Genomic DNA, 17,617 nt, shown 5'->3' on the forward strand with positions numbered 1-17,617 from the left:
AGGGAGGGAGGCTGAGAAGCCAGGGGAGGAGGCTGAGCATTCTGGCTTTTCTGAGAGTGTCTGTGAAAGGGAACAAGGGCATGCAGCTACGTGGGGATGAGGGCAAGGTTGAGCAAGTGGCCTTGTGAATGCTGGGGCCAGGGCAGCAGCAGGACCTGTGGCCAGCTGTCCAGGGTGCTGCTGTCAGAGGAATCTGCTCCCACTGTCACCAGGTGACTCTAAACAGGATCCAAAATCCTGAGGGCTTCAGATTGCCCAGCTTGGGTTGTGACATGGTTTTTCCACTGCCGTGGAGTTGTGGCAGTGGACGGTCCATGATGGCAGCCGGCACCAGAACCTCAGAGGCAGAGCAGGTCAGTTTCCTCGGGGAAGTGGTTTCATTCCCAGAAGAGAGCGGGAAGGGATCCTGAGCGGAGTTGATGGGCTCAGTTTTGCGTGTTTGTGGCCTCTGTGGCAATGTCCGGGGGGGATTGGAAACCTCTCCTCGAAGGTTACAGAGAAGTAGTGGTGCTTAGAGCAGTGGTAGGTTTCTAATTTTTAACGGCAGAGAGGAATCAAGGAACAGAAGCCCTTGAGAGACCTTAAAAATCATTCCTTTGAATTTCTCCCTCCCCCTCCGCCCATACATATTCCTTTATCTGGAACTAAAATGTTGACTCCAGCTTGAGCCTGTTTCCCCTCACCCATCTTCCTTTTCTGTGGGGGTGGCGGACACTGCAATGTACTTATCACCTGTTCTTTTGGAAAACGCAGCTGACATAATTTTGCCTTTCCATTCCCCAGGCGGGAGGCAGCACCGGGCTCTTGATGGACTTGGCAGCCAATGAAAAGGCCGTTCATGCAGACTTTTTTAATGGTAAGGATGCTTGGAATGGGATGCCAGATTTAATCTGAATATTTCTTCTGTAGGTTAAGGCAGTGAAGCAACTTGGTGACATGAATAATTTGGGTCATAAGGGGGTAGAGCCCCTGCGCTCCTCTCGGAATGCAGTGCAGCCTCTATGGAGCGATGACGTGGGCTGCGGCCCCTGGCAGGCAGCCTTCTTTTTCAGGAGAAAAGTAGCATAAAATTGTTCCCAGCTTGCAGCCCAGTAGTTGAGTTTGAGCTCTGGCATGTGTGTTACACGTGCCTGCAGACACCTCAGACTGTAGCTGGGTCTGGCCCCTTGCCCCAGACACAGCCATAGGAACCCTGTCTGGCTCCCTGTCTCTCTCCTCTCCGGGCAGCCGGTTTCCTTTCCTCTCCCAGCCCACCTGTGTTTGCCTGCCTGGGTTCTCGTACCCTCAGCTGCCTTTGCAGAGGGACAGCCACACTCCAGCTCTTGCCCAGCTCTGAAATCAGGACGCAGGATGCGTTTCCCTCTTGATTTAAGGGCTTCAGTGCTAGTTACCAAAAACATGGATAAACCAAATAAAACATTGGTAAACCAAATAAACAATGAAAAGCAAACTTTCTGTAAGATCTTCTGACCTGCTAGAGGGGATATTTCTCTCATTCTCTTCTGATTTCTTCAGGCCTTGTTCCTCTAGTTCATATTAACATTTACTAAGCGTTCAAATAATAAACAAGATAGGTTTCTCACCCCAGAGAGTGAGGTGGCATTTTCCATCCTGTTTTAACCCATGGTGCTGGCCTCTACAGAAAGCTCTTGTTACCAGTTAACAGCTAGGATGTGACCTTACCACATCGGTTTCTAACTTACCGGAGACCCCCTGCCATCCTGAGTCCCTGCTGCTTTATCAGGCTGACTGTCAGCCAGCCATTGCCTGAGGGGAGCAGCCAAGCTGCTGAGTTGGGGTGCAGGCTTTCCCAGGGTGCCTGGCCATGCCCCTGAGGCAGCATTCTTGCTGCTACCAACTGGAGTCAGAACTGGGGCAGGTGACATTTGAGACGAGTCTGGAGGACTGAATAGCATTTCTTTCAATTCTTTATGCCAGAGTGAGATGGGAGAAGGGTGTTGCCTTCAGAGGGAACAAATTGTGCAAAACTGCGGAGTGCTCTCCAGAGCTGCTCTGCGAAAACACCAGCTCACCAGGGCGACTTTGAAGCTTCTTCACGTGGGCAGGATTGGGCAGTGGCTAATGCTGGCACCATGCACTTGCATTTTGATGATCTCCTTCAAAGTCCCATTTATCCTCTGCCAGCCCATTGGTGAGAGGCGACTGCTGTGTTCTAGTGTTTGAGTTCACATGGCTTCCAGAGTCAGTCCCTGAATCCTGACAGGAAAGCATCTCTGAGAGGGACCCAGGCCTGACCCGTCAGGTGAGTGCCCAGCAGCCTGAGCATTGTGGGCGTGTGTCTACCTTTGAGCCACGGCTGGTCAGGGAGGGAACACGGGAGAGCTCTGTGTCCCCTGCCTGCCCACCCACTGAGTTCACAAAGCACTCACTGTCCCGTCAGGTTGTGACAACCCCATGTGTTCAAGGAGCCATTTACTTTGAGAGACCTGTAGGCTGTGGATGGGGCTTCTGCTGAGTCCTTTTTACTCATCAAACAGATGGGTTTTGCTGGGCAGTTATCCCCTGGGCACCGGGGTTCTAGCCATGAACGAGACTCCCTTCCCTCGCCGTGTCTTACAAAATTGTGGGTTCAGACAAGTCAGCAGGCAGGGGCTGGACTGTGACGAGAGCCCTGGCAAAGCGTGGACGGTATTATTTCCGGGAGCACAGCAGAGGGAGGTTTCTCCAGAGCGGGCAGCAGAGCAGAGGTTGGAAGGTGTGGAGTCAGCTGGGCCTGGGACTGCGCAAAAGTGCTCTGAGTGGCAGAACCACAAACAGCAGTTGGGAGGCAGTGAGGATGTGGGGGTGCGTCAGTGTGGCTGGGGAGAGCTGGGACCCTCTGAGTGGCCAGAGATGCCTCAGGGACGCCACCCTCCCTAGGAAGGCTGGATGCCGTGGTGCCAGCAGGCACCCTCCAGCAGTGGAACCTCCTCTTTCTAGTTCATAATTCATCCTGCACATTTTCAGTGCACAGTACGTGTGGGTGGGCTCTTAGTTTTACTTTCTTCTCCTGTTGTGAAAGTAATGATTGCCTGTAGTAGGGAATGTAGAAAACTAAACAGAAGGACAAAATCTTTTCTGGGGGGCCTGATTTTGATCACCCAAAGCAGTGCACTAGGCGTTTGCTGTGTTTTTTCCAGCGGGAACGGGCCTTAACGGGTGTTTCTCAGGCTTGAGTGTCATTCACGCTGCCTTGCTGGAGGCTTCACGTTTCTGCAGCTCAGTCCAGCTTTCTCATTCTCACAGCGGCAGCCGGCCTGTTTCCCTCTGCTCTCAAGGACCCAGCACGGGCCTCCCAGCTTCGTCTCTGCCTGGCCCTGGCAGCGAGGGCAGCATCTTGGGCGCCGTGCACTCATGGGTGCAGACATGGCACTGACGTGTCCTGAGTGCTGAGTTATGGCTGTGCAGTGGTGTCCGTGGGACCCAGAACAGCCCTGCAAGCATTTTCTTAGGATTGTCTTTTAAATGAAAGCAAGAAAGCACTCTGGCCAGCACTCTCCCCTTGGACTGTGTGTTTGAGTCCGGGTTGGCTGAGACTGAAAGTCTGTTACGGGAAAAGTCTTTTATTTCATTAGATCATTGACGATCATGTCTGTATTTTGGACGACCATATAATTCATTTTGAAGTGATTTCTTCAGCTCTTACCCTTGTATGTGTAAATACGTGGTTTTGCTTATTTCTCTAGATTTTGAAGATCTTTTCGATGATGATGACATCCAGTGAGATGACCTCTGGCTGCAGGCGGGGCCAGGCCCTTGGTACAGAGTCGCAGTGTGAGCCTGCGCAGGACAGTTTCAGGTGGTTTTAAAGAACACGTGGAAATCCCTTGAATTTAGGACCTGGTTAACCAAGAAAGATAAAAATGTTCTTCACCACCTAGATGAGGCTGTTCGTCTCTGAACATGACCACGTTGTGTCCTCACTCCAATTAAAAGAAAGCAACGTCACGTGCAGAGTGATCTCTTCTTGCACTTTTGAGTGAGTGTTGCAGTCCCTAAAAGTCTGTGTGTGTGTCACGCATGTGTCAGCTGAGAGAACCATGTTTGTCTGCTAGCAAATACCGGGGGTTACGGTGCTGTATGTGCTAGACCAGGAGGCAGTGCGGGCCGAGCACAGCTGGGCCTGCTGACGGCACTGGGAGGACCTTGCCCCGGGGCCGCCCCTCCGCTGCGTGGGCAGGTTCGCACCGTGTGTGTCTGTCAGCACAGCGGGCCCTATGCTGTCCTCCGGCCGCCACGTCAGGGCCGCTGCCCCACAAACTCGAGGCTTAAGGATGACGGGAGGCGCCTTCTACGCGAGGAATGCACGTTGGTCCGTTTCGAAGGAGAGTGTAACACCCGTGTGGGGGAGGGGTTTTGTTTCCTGTAGGCCCAGCTCGGTGATTGATAATGGTTGTAGAACAGTGAAGTTGCTGTTTCATATCCGTCTCGCAGTGAAGAGTGTTCCTCAGACCAGGGGATGCCCAGTCCCAGGACTTCAGCAGTTCCCCTTTTCAGTTAAAGCCCCTCAGTGGACGAGGGACCTGCTGCCCCCGCTACTGAGAACCCGCTGAAGGGTGTCGCCTTGTCATGTTTACGGAAGAGGCATTTGTACTGGAGGCCAGGTGAGATTTTAAGCAGAACTGAATGTCAGCCCTGCCTCATTTTCTTGTGAGTGGTGAGTAGATTTCCACCCTGTCATCCTGATGGAGCTCCTATCCTTTGTTGGGGCTCAGCAGCTGGGGACTGCCCGGGACAAGTTAGCAGTCCTCCGTGGTTCCCGTGCTGCAGCGAGGGCAGCCAGAGCACAGGGCGCGTGGGAAGGCAGGAGAGTGGACTGCGGTGTCAGAACACCCTCAGTTGGAAGCTCTGCACTGGGCTGCACGTTGAGACTGCCGCTTTGTGTCTGAGATCCACGTGGCTTATCTGCAGGCCGGGAGCAGGGTTTCCAGCAGCCAGGCTGCATACCATCTGCACTTTGAGAGGGCGGAGTTTCTCAGTGCTGTGTTCTTGTGGTTCATTCATGAGAGTCGTGTTCACAGTTTCCTAAGTGGATTCCTCAAAGCAGGCATAGAAGGCTCTGTGGGGAACAACTAGGTATTTTGGTGAATTCTGTCGTATCAGGTGGTTACCCTGCAGATCCCCTTAGTTGAGGTTTATCACAGTCCCACAGGGCCTACAATACACAGTGATAAGGGCTGTGGCTACAGCTCAGGCTGGCCAGTGGCAAACACCACTGCCAACGAGTTGTAGGCTCCTGCTGAATCAGTTCCTTTCTTTGGAGGGCTGGGCACAGTGGTTCACTCTGGTAATTTGGGAGCCTCTTTGGGAGGGTGTGGTGGGAGGATCACTTGAGGCCAAGAGTTTGAGACCAGCGTGGGCAATAGAATAAGACCCCCCTTTCTATAAAAAAATAAAAAAATTAGCTGAGCGTGGTGGCACGTGCCCATAGTCCTAGCTATTCGGGAGGCTGGGGCAAGAGGATCACTTCAGCAAGCTGTGATCGCACCACTGCACTCCAGCCTGGGCCAGGGAAACCCTGTCTCTAAACAAAACTAAAAATGTTTATTTGGGCCTCTGTTTCCTCATTGGTGAATGGGGATATCAGCCTCTGGCCTTCAGCAGGAAGGAACGATCCCAGATGAAGAAGACAGCTGCTGCACAGGAACTCGGGCAGAGTGGAGATTGGCACACCCCTTCTAGACCAAGGCCTGTGAGCCCCAGGCGCTCCTGTGTGGGCCGTAGAATTTCAGGCTCGTCTGGTCCAAGCCGCTTTGTGAACACCAGTCTGCACGTGTGTGCATGTCAGTGTCTTCTGCTCGTGTTTAGACCTGTGTGGGCTCTAGGAGGCCTCCCTTTGTCTTCACAGAATCCTTGCAGCTTCCTCAGTACCATGAGGCCACAAGCATTGCCACGTGTTTTTCTTCCTCATCTCCCCGTGACTCGGCTGTCACTGTGAGGCTGTCAGGAAGGGTGATCACCCGAGTGATCGGACTGCAGCTGACTGGCCCAGCCATGCCCACTCCCGTGCAAAACTCCAGCCATTGTCAGTGACGTGTCGTCACCTACACTGACAAAGACGTGTATTTTCTGTTTTTACACCTGATCGCCTTAATCACAGAGACCTCTATACTGATCTCTGCCGCACTGAGAAAGCTGCTGGGGGACCATAGGCTCAACTGCCAGCCAGATATCGCACTTCAGCAAGGCAGCACAGCTCTGCGGGGAATGCCTGCCTGCTCCTTGGAGCAGAATCAGCCGAGGGTGAGGGCGTCTTCTGGGGTCTTGGAGAAGACTGTTCCGTGAGAAAAGAAGGAAGCGCTGTCCATTAAAATCCATACAAGAGAGGAATTTGTTGGAAGGCTCACAGAAGGACAGCTGGCCCCAGGGCTCAGAGATCCCTGGACTCAACCACTTCCTGTTTCTGCCTGCCCACTGGCTTCATGGGCCTAGAAAATCTTTCTCCACAGCAGTTTCTTTCTCCACCGTGGTTCCAGCAGTTTCCTTATTACGTCTCCGGTAACACGCCTCCTGGGGTGGCGAAGGGGACTGTGTCCCAAGGGAAAGGTTTGAGGAAGGGCTGTGATTGGCCCACCTTCCGGAAGCCATGTGCTTTGCTGCATCCAGCCCTGGATCAGCATCCGGGCTCTCAGTACGTCTTTGAGGTGTTGGCCACACAGTGCAGGTTTTGTGTGAATAATCGTTACCTCCAATTAGTCCCAAAATACTACCCTCAAGTATGTCTTGAATGGTTTTTAATGGTTCCTGGGTGATTTTTGAGGAGGTGTGAGTGGCCTGCCATCAGAGCTGGCTGTCACTTGGGGGCAGTGAATCCAGGGAGGGTTGGTCAGCTGACTGGGCGACTGTGCTCAAGGGATGCCTGGTCCCTTTGTCAAGGTGCTCAGCAGACGTTTGTTACATGTAAACAAGCAACAACAGAGGGACTTCGAAATGACCGAATCCTGGGCTCCTTTGGAGAGGAGAGAAAGCCGCCCAGGGAGCGCTGAGCCTGCGTGGCTCGTAGGTGGTGCCTCACTGTGGAAGAGGCGTGGGGTCTCAGATCTCTCGTGTACGGATGCTGGTCCCACTCATGAAGGCTCCACCACCATGACCTAATCACCCTCCAGAGGTCCCACCTCCTAACACCATCACCTGTGGGTGGGGGGTGAGGATTCAACGTGAATTTGGGGGAGTACAAATTTCTGGACAGTAGCACCTCAGAATTGGAGGGTGAGCAGACGTGGCCCGATGTGGGCAGTGCCACATCACCAAGAGGCGGGCGCCTGAACACATCTGGGATGCACTGCCTGGTCAGCAAAGTGTGTGAGAGACTGCTTAACAGGGGCCCTGGGGAGCGACCTAAGCCCAACTGCCTCTGGGTGGTCTGGAATTTCCCTGTGCCTGAGCTTGTGAAGTGGGGTCACAATGACACTGGGTGGGGGTCGGCGAGCTCCTATGGGAAATGCTCTGAAATGCTCCGGCAGCACCCTGCATGGTAGCCCAAGCGCTGCCTGAGTATTCGCTGTTAATTATTATTAGCAAGTCTGTGCGTCACAGGAACCCTGTGTCCTTGTACTTGGCCTTCCCCTGTCTGTCCTAAGTTCCTATACCTTGTAGAAATGCTTGTCTTCTCATTGGACAGAGTGACTTGTCCCAGGTGACTCGGAATTCCAGAGGCAAACGTACCAGACCTCATTCTAGTGTCACGAGCTTCCTTCTGTTCCTCCAGAGATGGTGAACTAAACGGGAGACAAGTAGCAGCTTTGGACAGAGTGTTTGAGAGCACAGGCCGTGAGCAAGGGGCAGAAGCGCTTATGTTTACCAGATGCATAGAACTTTCCCTACGTGGCATAAACAAAGCAGCAAGTTAGGGAAAAATGGACACAGGACACTTAAGAAACACAGTTTACAGAAGAACCAATCCAAGTGGCTGGGAAGTTAGCTAGAGGTGCTCAGACCCACAAGAAGCAGGCGAGAGGTCAACTAAGACAGCACAATATCCGTTTCCACTCACTGGAGTGATAGACGTTTTACGAGTGATGAATAACCATCCATTGCTGGTGGAGAAGGGAAGAAGACAACACAGCCATGTATAGATGTCAGGTAGGATGCAGAGAGGTGTGTCTGACATCTATTTACATAAACATCAGATAACCATTGTGTTCGTGTGTGTGCAGAGATACATGCTTTTTAGATGAGTGTAAATGTGGCGTATGCCCCTATCTATATGCACCCAGCATCGGAGCACCTACCTAGAGTCCTGTGTCGCTTAGCGACGGTGGTCCCTTCTGAGAAATGCCTCATTCAGTGATCCCGTCATTGTTCCAACATCACGGAGTGACTGACACAAACCTAGATGGTTTAGCCTGCCACACACGTAGGCTGGGTGGTGGAGCCTGTTGTTCTAGTACACACCGCACAGCTCGTGACTGTGCTAAATCCTGTAGACAACAGGAACACAACGCTGACCATTTGTGTGTTGTGAGACAAAGTGTCAAACCTAAGGAGCCCTCTTTGCTCGTTTCTGCTTGCCAGCACCGCTTCCCAGAGCCCCTGCGCGCAGTGCTCCAAAGATGCTTTGAAGGCAAAACAGGGCAGAGCACACGCCACCCCCACATCTCCCGCCTGAGTCACTACGTTCCTTGTCTTTCCTGCACGAGGTAACGCCTGTGAGTTAGTGATTGTGCCTGTGTAATCTACAACCTGATGTCCTCCTGCACAAACCTTGATGTGATTCTGCTCTCAGGTAACTTCTGAGCGGGTTCGACGTGACTGTCCTGAACCCCACCACCTGCATCTCCGCAGTGCGCTGGCACCCTGTGCGGGGCAGTCGAACAGGACCTCGCGAAGGGGCCACTCCCAGGCTAGAGGACTCAGTCTGGAGTCCTCAGAAAGACTTCCGAATAACACTAGTTTAAATGCCTTCAAAGCTTGACTTCTTTTCTTCCATCAACAGTATCTAAACATATCTAAGCATAGAAAAGGAATGGTTAAAATGTGCTGTTATAATCTGATGAAGCCACTGGTGCATATGCCGTCTATTTTTGCCCAAAGTGGCATTATGGGGGGCATGACTGTAAAGCAAACATGGACAGATCCAGGGGGAGAAATAGCAACACTACAATATGGGAGACTCCAGAACCCCACTACAGTCACAGGCAGACCATCCGGACAGAAAGTCAATGAGGAAACAGCCGACTTACACACCGCTACAGACCCAGCGGACCTGACAAACATTCTCCCCCCTGACCTGTGTGCTCTGCCACCAGCTCGTTTAGGCAATATGGTAACGGCGATGAAACTGAAGATACACAAGGAAGTGGGGTTTGCAGCATGTTTTCCATACGACAAAAAACATGGAAACAAAATGAATGCTCATTCATGAAAGAGGAAATTATGGTGCATCCTTACCACGGGGTCCTGTACCCACCGGGCAGAGTGTCCCTTCCACAGGGTCCCATACCCACTGGGCAGAGCATCCCTGCCATGGGGTCCCGCACCCACTGGGCAAAGCGTCCTTGCCATGGGGTCCTGCAGCCACCGGGCAGAGCATCCCTACCACGGGGTCCTACACCCACCGGGCAGAGCGTCCCCACCATGGGGTCCCACACCCTCTGGCGGAGTGTCTCTACCGTGGAGTCCTGCACCCACTGGGCAGAGGGGCTGGAGTTTCAACCATTGATGTAGAGGGGATTCCACAAGGCCATGTGGCTGGGAAATGTGGGATACAGAGACGTAGGTGTTAGGTATTCATACCTATTTACATACACCTAAAATCGACATTTTGTGTGTGTGCATAGACACTTTTTAGATGACTGTAAATGTGGCGTGTGCATCAGTCTGTATGAAACGCCACACACTTGTACTGTGCGGCTCACCTAGGCCCACAGACCCTGATCACACCCCGTGCATATGATCATACAGGTATGTATGTGTATGTGAATGTTTCATGAAAGACTGTGCCTACAGCCCTGTGGGGAAGGCCGAACACTAAGGCTGCTGTGAGAACCCATTGTAAAGCACGAGGGCAGGGCAGGTGCTCGGGGTGGGTGCAGGCCCCGGCCCCACTCTGGAGGGGTCTGGGGGAGTGTGGATGGAGAACCCTGGGAGACCACACATCCTTGTGCATCCTGCACAGTCCCGATGGAGGGGAGGGGCCGTCTGGGGTGGGCAAGGGACCCGAGCATCAGTGAGGGCCTGGGTGGAGGCTGCCGCTTAGATGGCTTTTCTCCCCAGACCTGGGGACTGCCCCCAGTGGGGATCCCTCTCCATTTCCTTAGGCTCCCTGTTTGCAGCTGAAGCAGAGAAGGAAAGCCTGGCCTTCAAGGCCCAGGGCTGTTCATCAGCACAGGCCTGAAAAGAGGGGCCGACTGCAGGGTCAGTCCTCTGAGCTGGAGGAAGCCTTGCTGGTGTCAGGGCCCCAGTGGGGCCTGCAGAGGGGCAGTTTGCCTAGAGAATGAGTGCGGCTGCTGGCCTGGAAACAGGCCGGTCTCGGCTGGAATCTGCCCCGGACATCAGTGCTTTCTGCTCAGCTGAGCATTGCATAAGAATTGCATACATCATGGCAATATAGATATGAATGTATACAATTTGGAGGTCTCTGGTGGATCTGCAGATTGAGGCTTCCTGCAGGGCAGGAGGCCTGGATGATTTGTTCCAGTCAGCAGTCCTTGGGTGGTGTGGTGGTGGTTGTGTTTTGTTTTTTATTTTTTTCCCCTTTGGCCATTTTAACTTTATCCTGTCACTTGGCAGGCTCACCTCTGTGTCCCCAACTGTGCCCAGTACAGCTAAGGAAATGTTGAAGGCAGTGCTGACCCTCTTGCTGAGGCAGGAAAACCACCAACCCTGCCATGAAAATAACATTTGAAACGGTTAGTTCTGTTTTTTATTTATTTAGTATCCTGCCAGTGATCATAACAATCTCAAAAGATGCCATTCATTGCAAGCCAGCGTTGAGCCCAGCATTCAGATTCTATCATTTCAGCCTCAGAAAGTTCCCAAGACGTGCCTGGTGCGCTGGCTTTGCCGATAAACAAACTGAAGCTCCCTGCAGCGCAGTGACTCCTGCAGCCTGGCCTGGCTATGTGAGGAAGGACAGGGTGAGGCTGAGAGCAGCAGTGCAGTGCGGGCCCTGTGCAGGAAGCACAAGCTCAGCTCCCAGCTCTGCCCTCTCGAGGTGTGACCTGGAGCAAGTTATCACACTTTTTTTTTGCCTGGGTTTTCCATTTGCATAAATGAGAATTATGACAATACCTACCTCAAAACATTAAAAATGCCTGCTCGGCCAAAAATGCAGCAGTGAAGGAACAGACTGTGGTGGGATCTGCACAGTACAGGAATCTGACAGAGGACTCACTTTGTCCAGAACATGTTGCCTATAACAGGAATTCCCATACGTCAACAATAAAAACATGCAGAGACTAATGAAAAGGTGGGCAAAATGTATTTGATTGATAACTCGTTTAGAAATGAATGTATGCAAATGATCAGTAAGCACCTTAAAAGGATGGCAATACCCTCACTTATCAGAGAAATGCAAATCAAAACTGCAGTGAGGCATCGCTTCACATTTCTGTCCGCAGCGAAAGTCTAAGATGAAGATGACAGCACTGAATGTCATCAGGGATGTGGAGTCTCTCCTGGAACGGTGGCTGTGGGTGGGGATGTAAAAGGATCTGACCACACCAGGGAAAAGTTTGGCAGTTTCCTAAGTGAAACCTGTATCTACCCTATGGAACACCCCTCCCCAGTGAAACCTGTGTCTACCCTGTGGAACACCCCTCCCCAGTGAAACCCGTATCTATCCTGTGGAACACCCCTCCCCAGTGAAACCTGTGTCTACCCTATGGAACACCCCTCCCCAGTGAAACCTGTATCTACCCTCTGGAACACCCCTCCCCAGTGAAACCTGTATCTATCCTGTGGAACACCCCTCCCCAGTGAAACCCGTATCTATCCTGTGGAACACCCCTCCCCAGTGAAACCCGTGTCTACCCTATGGAACACCCCTCCCCAGTGAAACCCGTATCTATCCTGTGGAACACACCTCCCCAGTGAAACCTGTATCTATCCTGTGGAACACCCCTCCCCAGTGAAACCCGTATCTATCCTGTGGAACACCCCTCCCCAGTGAAACCCGTATCTACCCTGTGGAACACCCCTCCCCAGTGAAACCCGTATCTACCCTGTGGAACACCCCTCCCCAGTGAAACCCGTATCTACCCTGTGGAACACCCCTCCCCAGTGAAACCCGTATCTACCCTGTGGAACACCCCTCCCCAGTGAAACCCGTATCTACCCTGTGGAACACCCCTCCCCAGTGAAACCCGTATCTACCTGTGGAACACACCCTTCCCCAGTGAAACCCGTATCTACCCTGTGGAACACCCCTCCCCAGTGAATCCCGTGTCTATCCTGTGGAACACCCCTCCCCAGTGAAACCCGTATCTATCCTGTGGAACACCCCTCCCCAGTGAAACCCGTATCTATCCTGTGGAACACCCCTCCCCAGTGAAACCCGTATCTATCCTGTGGAACACCTCTCCCCAGTGAAACCTGTATCTATCCTGTGGAACACCCCTCCCCAGTGAAACCCGTATCTATCCTGTGGAACCCCCTCCCCAGTGAAACCTGTATCTATCCTGTGGAACACCCCTCCCCAGTGAAACCCGTGTATCCTGTGGAACCCCCCTCCCCAGTGAAACCCGTGTCTACCCTATGAACACCCCTCCCCAGTGAAACCCGTATCTATCCTGTGGAACACACCTCCCCAGTGAAACCCGTATCTATCCTGTGGAACACCCCTCCCCAGTGAAACCCGTATCTATCCTGTGGAACACCCCTCCCCAGTGAAACCCGTATCTACCCTGTGGAACACCCCTCCCCAGTGAAACCCGTATCTACCCTGTGGAACACCCCTCCCCAGTGAAACCCGTATCTACCCTGTGGAACACCCCTCCCCAGTGAAACCCGTATCTACCCTGTGGAACACCCCTCCCCAGTGAAACCCGTATCTACCCTGTGGAACACCCCTCCCCAGTGAAACCCGTATCTATCCTGTGGAACACCCTTCCCCAGTGAAACCCGTATCTACCCTGTGGAACACCCCTCCCCAGTGAAACCTGTGTCTACCCTGTGGAACACCCCTCCCCAGTGAAACCCGTATCTATCCTGTGGAACACCCCTCCCCAGTGAAACCCGTATCTATCCTGTGGAACACCCCTCCCCAGTGAAACCCGTATCTATCCTGTGGAACACCCCTCCCCAGTGAAACCCGTATCTACCCTGTGGAACACCCCTCCCCAGTGAAACCCGTATCTATCCTGTGGAACACCCCTCCCCAGTGAAACCCGTATCTATCCTGTGGAACACCCCTCCCCAGCTTCCACTTTTAGGTACCTGCCTAAGAAAAATGGATGCATATGTGCACGCACGTGCACACACACACACACACACACACACAAACACAGATGTGTCCGATAATGCCCAGCAGCCTTATTCATTATAGCTCCACACTGGACACCAAAACAGAATATTAGAGTCCAGAAATAAACTCACGCACTCTTGGTCAGATGAATTGTGACAAAGGGGCTAAGGAAATTCAATCGGAAGAACTAGATATCCATGTGGAAATATAAAATGATCCCCAGTGCTTACCTTACACTGTACATACATGTTAATTTGAAATGGATCATAGATGTAAAGCTACGTAACTTCTAGAAAAAAAATCGTAGGAGCAAATCTTCAGAGCCTTGCAGAAAGCAAAGGCTTTGGGAATCAACAATGTGAACATCGAAAACAAAGGGAGAAAACAAAGGGAGATTCCATCAAAATTAAAAACTCTTTAAAAAGCACTTAGTAAAATGGAAAGGCAAACCACAGATTGGGAGAATATATTTTAATACATATATGTGACCATATAAAGAACTCTCAAGACTCTGTCAGAAGACAAGCATCTCCCCTTCAAATTGGTCAAACGTTGAATAGATACTACCAAAGAAGATGTACAGATGGCCAATCAACACATAACAAGATACTCCACGTCAAAACTCCACAGAAACGCCAAAGCAACACTGCAGTGCGACACCTACTATTATACACCCGCCAGGCTCGCTAAAATTCAGAAAGTCCAGCAATCCTAAATGCTGAGGAGTACATGCAGCTGTTGTAACTGATACACTACTGGTGGAAGTGTATATTGTACAGCCGCTTTGGAAAAGCATTTACCAGGTTCTTACAAGTCAAACATACACTTCCAGTATGACCTAGCAATTTCACTTCGTGGCATTTATTTAAGAGAAATAAAAACATATGTCACAAAAAATCTTATACACAATGTTCATAGCAACTTTATCCATAATATACAGAAACTGAAAAAAAAACTGGTGGTCAAATGTCCGTCAGCAGATAGAATGTATAAAAAAAAGTGTAGTGTATCCATCCAATGGAATAGTACACAGCAATAAATAAGTCAGCTGCTGATGCAAATATCAACATGGATGATTCTCAGAAATGTGATCTCAGCAAAATATACCAGACACAGTGGGCCCAGAGGTAAGGGAATGGAGTCAATGACAATTATTCTTGAGTCTTAAAAGTCTAATGATTTTTTTTTTCTTTGGCTAGGCTTCACACTTGGTTGAGACCTGTCCCTTCCTTCTTCTTTCTGATTTGTCCCTTTTGGAATGGGGATGTTTTTCCTATGCTTATCCAGCCACGGTATTTTGGAAGCAGGTAATGCATTTGGTTTTATAGCAGGAGAGGAATTTAGCTTCATAGTAAATCATACTTTGATTCTTACGTATACCTGACATAGACTATATTTATGTAAACTTTTGGACTTAGGGTGTATGTTAGAATTGGTTAAGCTTTTGAGACTGTTTGGATGGGGTTCATATATTTTGAATATAAGAAGGACATCAGTTTCAGAGTGGCAAGAGTACAGTGTTATGGACTGAATTGTCTTCCCCCCAAATTTATATTTTGAAGTCTTAATCCCCACTACCTCAGAGAGGACTGTATTTGGAGTTACGACCTTAAAGAAGCAGCTAAGGTAAAATGAGCTCGGGCACAGTGACTCACGCCTGTAATCCCAGCACTTTGGGAGGCCAAGGCGGGTGGATTACCTGAGGTCAGGAGTTCAAGGCCAGCCTGGCCAACATGGTGAAACCCTGTCTCTACTAAAAATACAAAAAATAAGCTGGACGTGGTGGTGTACACTTGCAATCCCAGCTACTCAGGAGGCTGAGGCAGGAGAATCGCTTGAACCTGGGAGGCAGAGGTTGCAGACAGCTGAGATTGCTCCACTGCACTCCAGCCTGGGCAACAAGAGTGAAACTCCATCTCAAAAAAAAAAAAAGTAAAATGAGGTTATATGGATGTATGGATGGGCTGGTGTTCTTATGTGAGGAGGCGATTGGACACAAACAACACACAAACTCGGGGGTAGCCATCTGCAAGCCAAGGAGAGAAGCCTCAGAAGAAACCAACTCCACTGACCCCTTGATCTTAGACTTCTAGCCTGCAGAACTGTGAGAAAAAAAATGTGTTTCGTGTAAGCCAGCCAGACCCTGCACTTACTTTGTTCTTATGGCAGCCCTAGCAAATGAATGCAGGTTCTAGGGCTTTGGCTGCTGCCAGTTTGGGGCTATTACAATTACGGATGCTGTGACCATTCATGTACAAGTCTTTGTATGGACATACACTCTCATTTCTCTTGGGAAAATATCCAGGAATGGATTGGCTGGGTCACATGGTAGATTTGTAACTTTTTAAATAGGCTGTTTCCCAAAGAAGCTGCACCACTTTACATTCTCATCAGCAGTCTATGAGAGTTCCAGTTGCTCTCTGTGATTAGACTCTTTTATCTTAGCCACTTCACTTAGTATTTTATGGTATCTTATTATGGTTTTAATTTGTATTTCCTAATTACTAACAATGTTAATACTATTGTTATGTGCTTATTTGCTATCGATATTCCTTCTTCGATTAAGTAAATGTATGTTAAAATTATTTGTTCATTTGTTTATTTGGTTGGTTGTTTTCTTATTTCAAATTATGTGTGTGTGTGTGTGTGTGTGTATATATATATAGATGTAAGTCCTTCGTCAAATATATAATTTACAAATTTACAAATATTTTCTTCCAATCTGTGACTTGTGCGATAGGTGGACAGCTTCCAGTAAAGCCCCCAAAGATCCCTGCCTCCTGGTATTCCCACTGTTGTTTAGCCCACTCTCCTCAAAGGTGGGCTGGAGTCGGTTATTTTTCTGTAATAAATAGAATATGGCAAAGGCGATGATATGTCTCTCCCAGGATTAGGGTGGTTTTGTGAAGACTGAGGCTTCTAATTTGAGTACTCTTTCAAAATTACATCTCGAGGCCTTGAGACATAAGGAATGTCCAACTTTTTCTAGCTGGATTTTGAAATTACTGTGGTCCGATGGCCCCTCTGTGCCTCCCCTTCTCCCTGCCATCTACACTTTCTGAACAGGAATACCTATAGATGTTATCCTGTGCCTGTCCAACCATTGTTGTATTGGATGTTGGGATCAGATAACTCGTCTCTTGAGTTTCACAGTTCTACAGATTGAGAAAAACTGTACTCAAGAAGCTGTAATTAGGAAATTACACCTGAGAAGCCTCATCCACACCTGGACCTAATATATATAATAAACTTTTAGACTTTGAGTTGGTGTAATAATGAGATAAAATTTTGGAGAATCTTAGTGTGGAGTGAATGCATTCTTTATGGGGAAGAGAAATAAATCAAATGAATAAAATACAGCAGAAATTATGTTATGTACTGTTACTTCTGTTTTTGGACAATTAAAAGGACTGTAACTTCTGTCTTGAGGTTCTCTGTCTCTCTCTCTCTTTCTCTCTCTCTCATTGCTTATTCTGGAACAAGTTAACTTCAATTTCATGGGTCAGTCCTTATATGCTGCATAAGTGACCGTGGAAGTAGATTTTCTGAGGCCCGACCACGGCCAATGTGTGAGTTTGGAAGTGGATTCTCCACAATTGAAACTTGAGATGACTGCAGTCTGCACTGACACTCCAATCAAGAAAGACCTTGAGTCAGAACAAAGCTGCTAAGTTTCTCCTATGTTCTTGACACAGAAATTATAAGGCAATAGATGTTTTATTCTGTTCATCCCCTAAGTTTTGGAGGTAATTTGTTAAGCAGCAATAGATAACTAATAGCACTATTCTAGTTCCTTTTTCTTTCCATGTAAATGTAATAATTAGCTCATCAATATCCACAAAAAATGCCTGCTAGGACTTTGATTAGGATTACACTAAATCTGTAGATCAAATTTGAAATAATTGATATCATAATGTAGAATATTCCAATTTATGAACACAATTTATCTCTCCATTTATGTAGGCCTTCTTTAATTTTTTTTATTGTTTTATAATTTTCCATAAACTAAATATCCTTTGTTAAGTTTATTCTGAGGCATTCCATTTCTTTGATTCTATTGTAATTAGTACTTTTAAAACATTCAAATTGCAATTGTTTATTGCTAGTATATGGAAATATTATTGATTTTGCTTGCTGATTTTTCTATCCTGAGATTCTGTTAAATTACTTATTTTTCTAGGAGTTTTTTTTTTTTTAGATTTTTAAGAGATT

General features: G+C 49.2%; 2 protein-coding genes across 51 annotated transcripts in view; both read left to right on the plus strand.

Moving 5' to 3' along the window:
• COPS9 (COP9 signalosome subunit 9) overlaps positions 1-3,948 on the plus strand; it is a 394,021-nt gene extending 390,073 nt beyond the window's left edge. For all 50 annotated transcript variants that reach the window (XM_050751489.1, XM_050751502.1, XM_050751516.1 and 47 more), the window contains exons 3-4: positions 784-856; positions 3,687-3,948. In XM_050751489.1, the coding sequence (XP_050607446.1) occupies positions 784-856; positions 3,687-3,724 (111 nt within the window). In that variant the 3' untranslated portion in view covers positions 3,725-3,948. The remainder of the gene's footprint in view (positions 1-783; positions 857-3,686) is intronic.
• The window catches only part of NDUFA10 (NADH:ubiquinone oxidoreductase subunit A10), a 206,838-nt gene that overhangs the window by 413 nt on the left and 188,808 nt on the right, over positions 1-17,617 (plus strand). The window lies entirely within an intron of this gene.

This window comes from Macaca thibetana, chromosome 12 (assembly GCF_024542745.1).
Source record: "Macaca thibetana thibetana isolate TM-01 chromosome 12, ASM2454274v1, whole genome shotgun sequence".
Lineage (NCBI taxonomy): Eukaryota > Metazoa > Chordata > Mammalia > Primates > Cercopithecidae > Macaca > Macaca thibetana.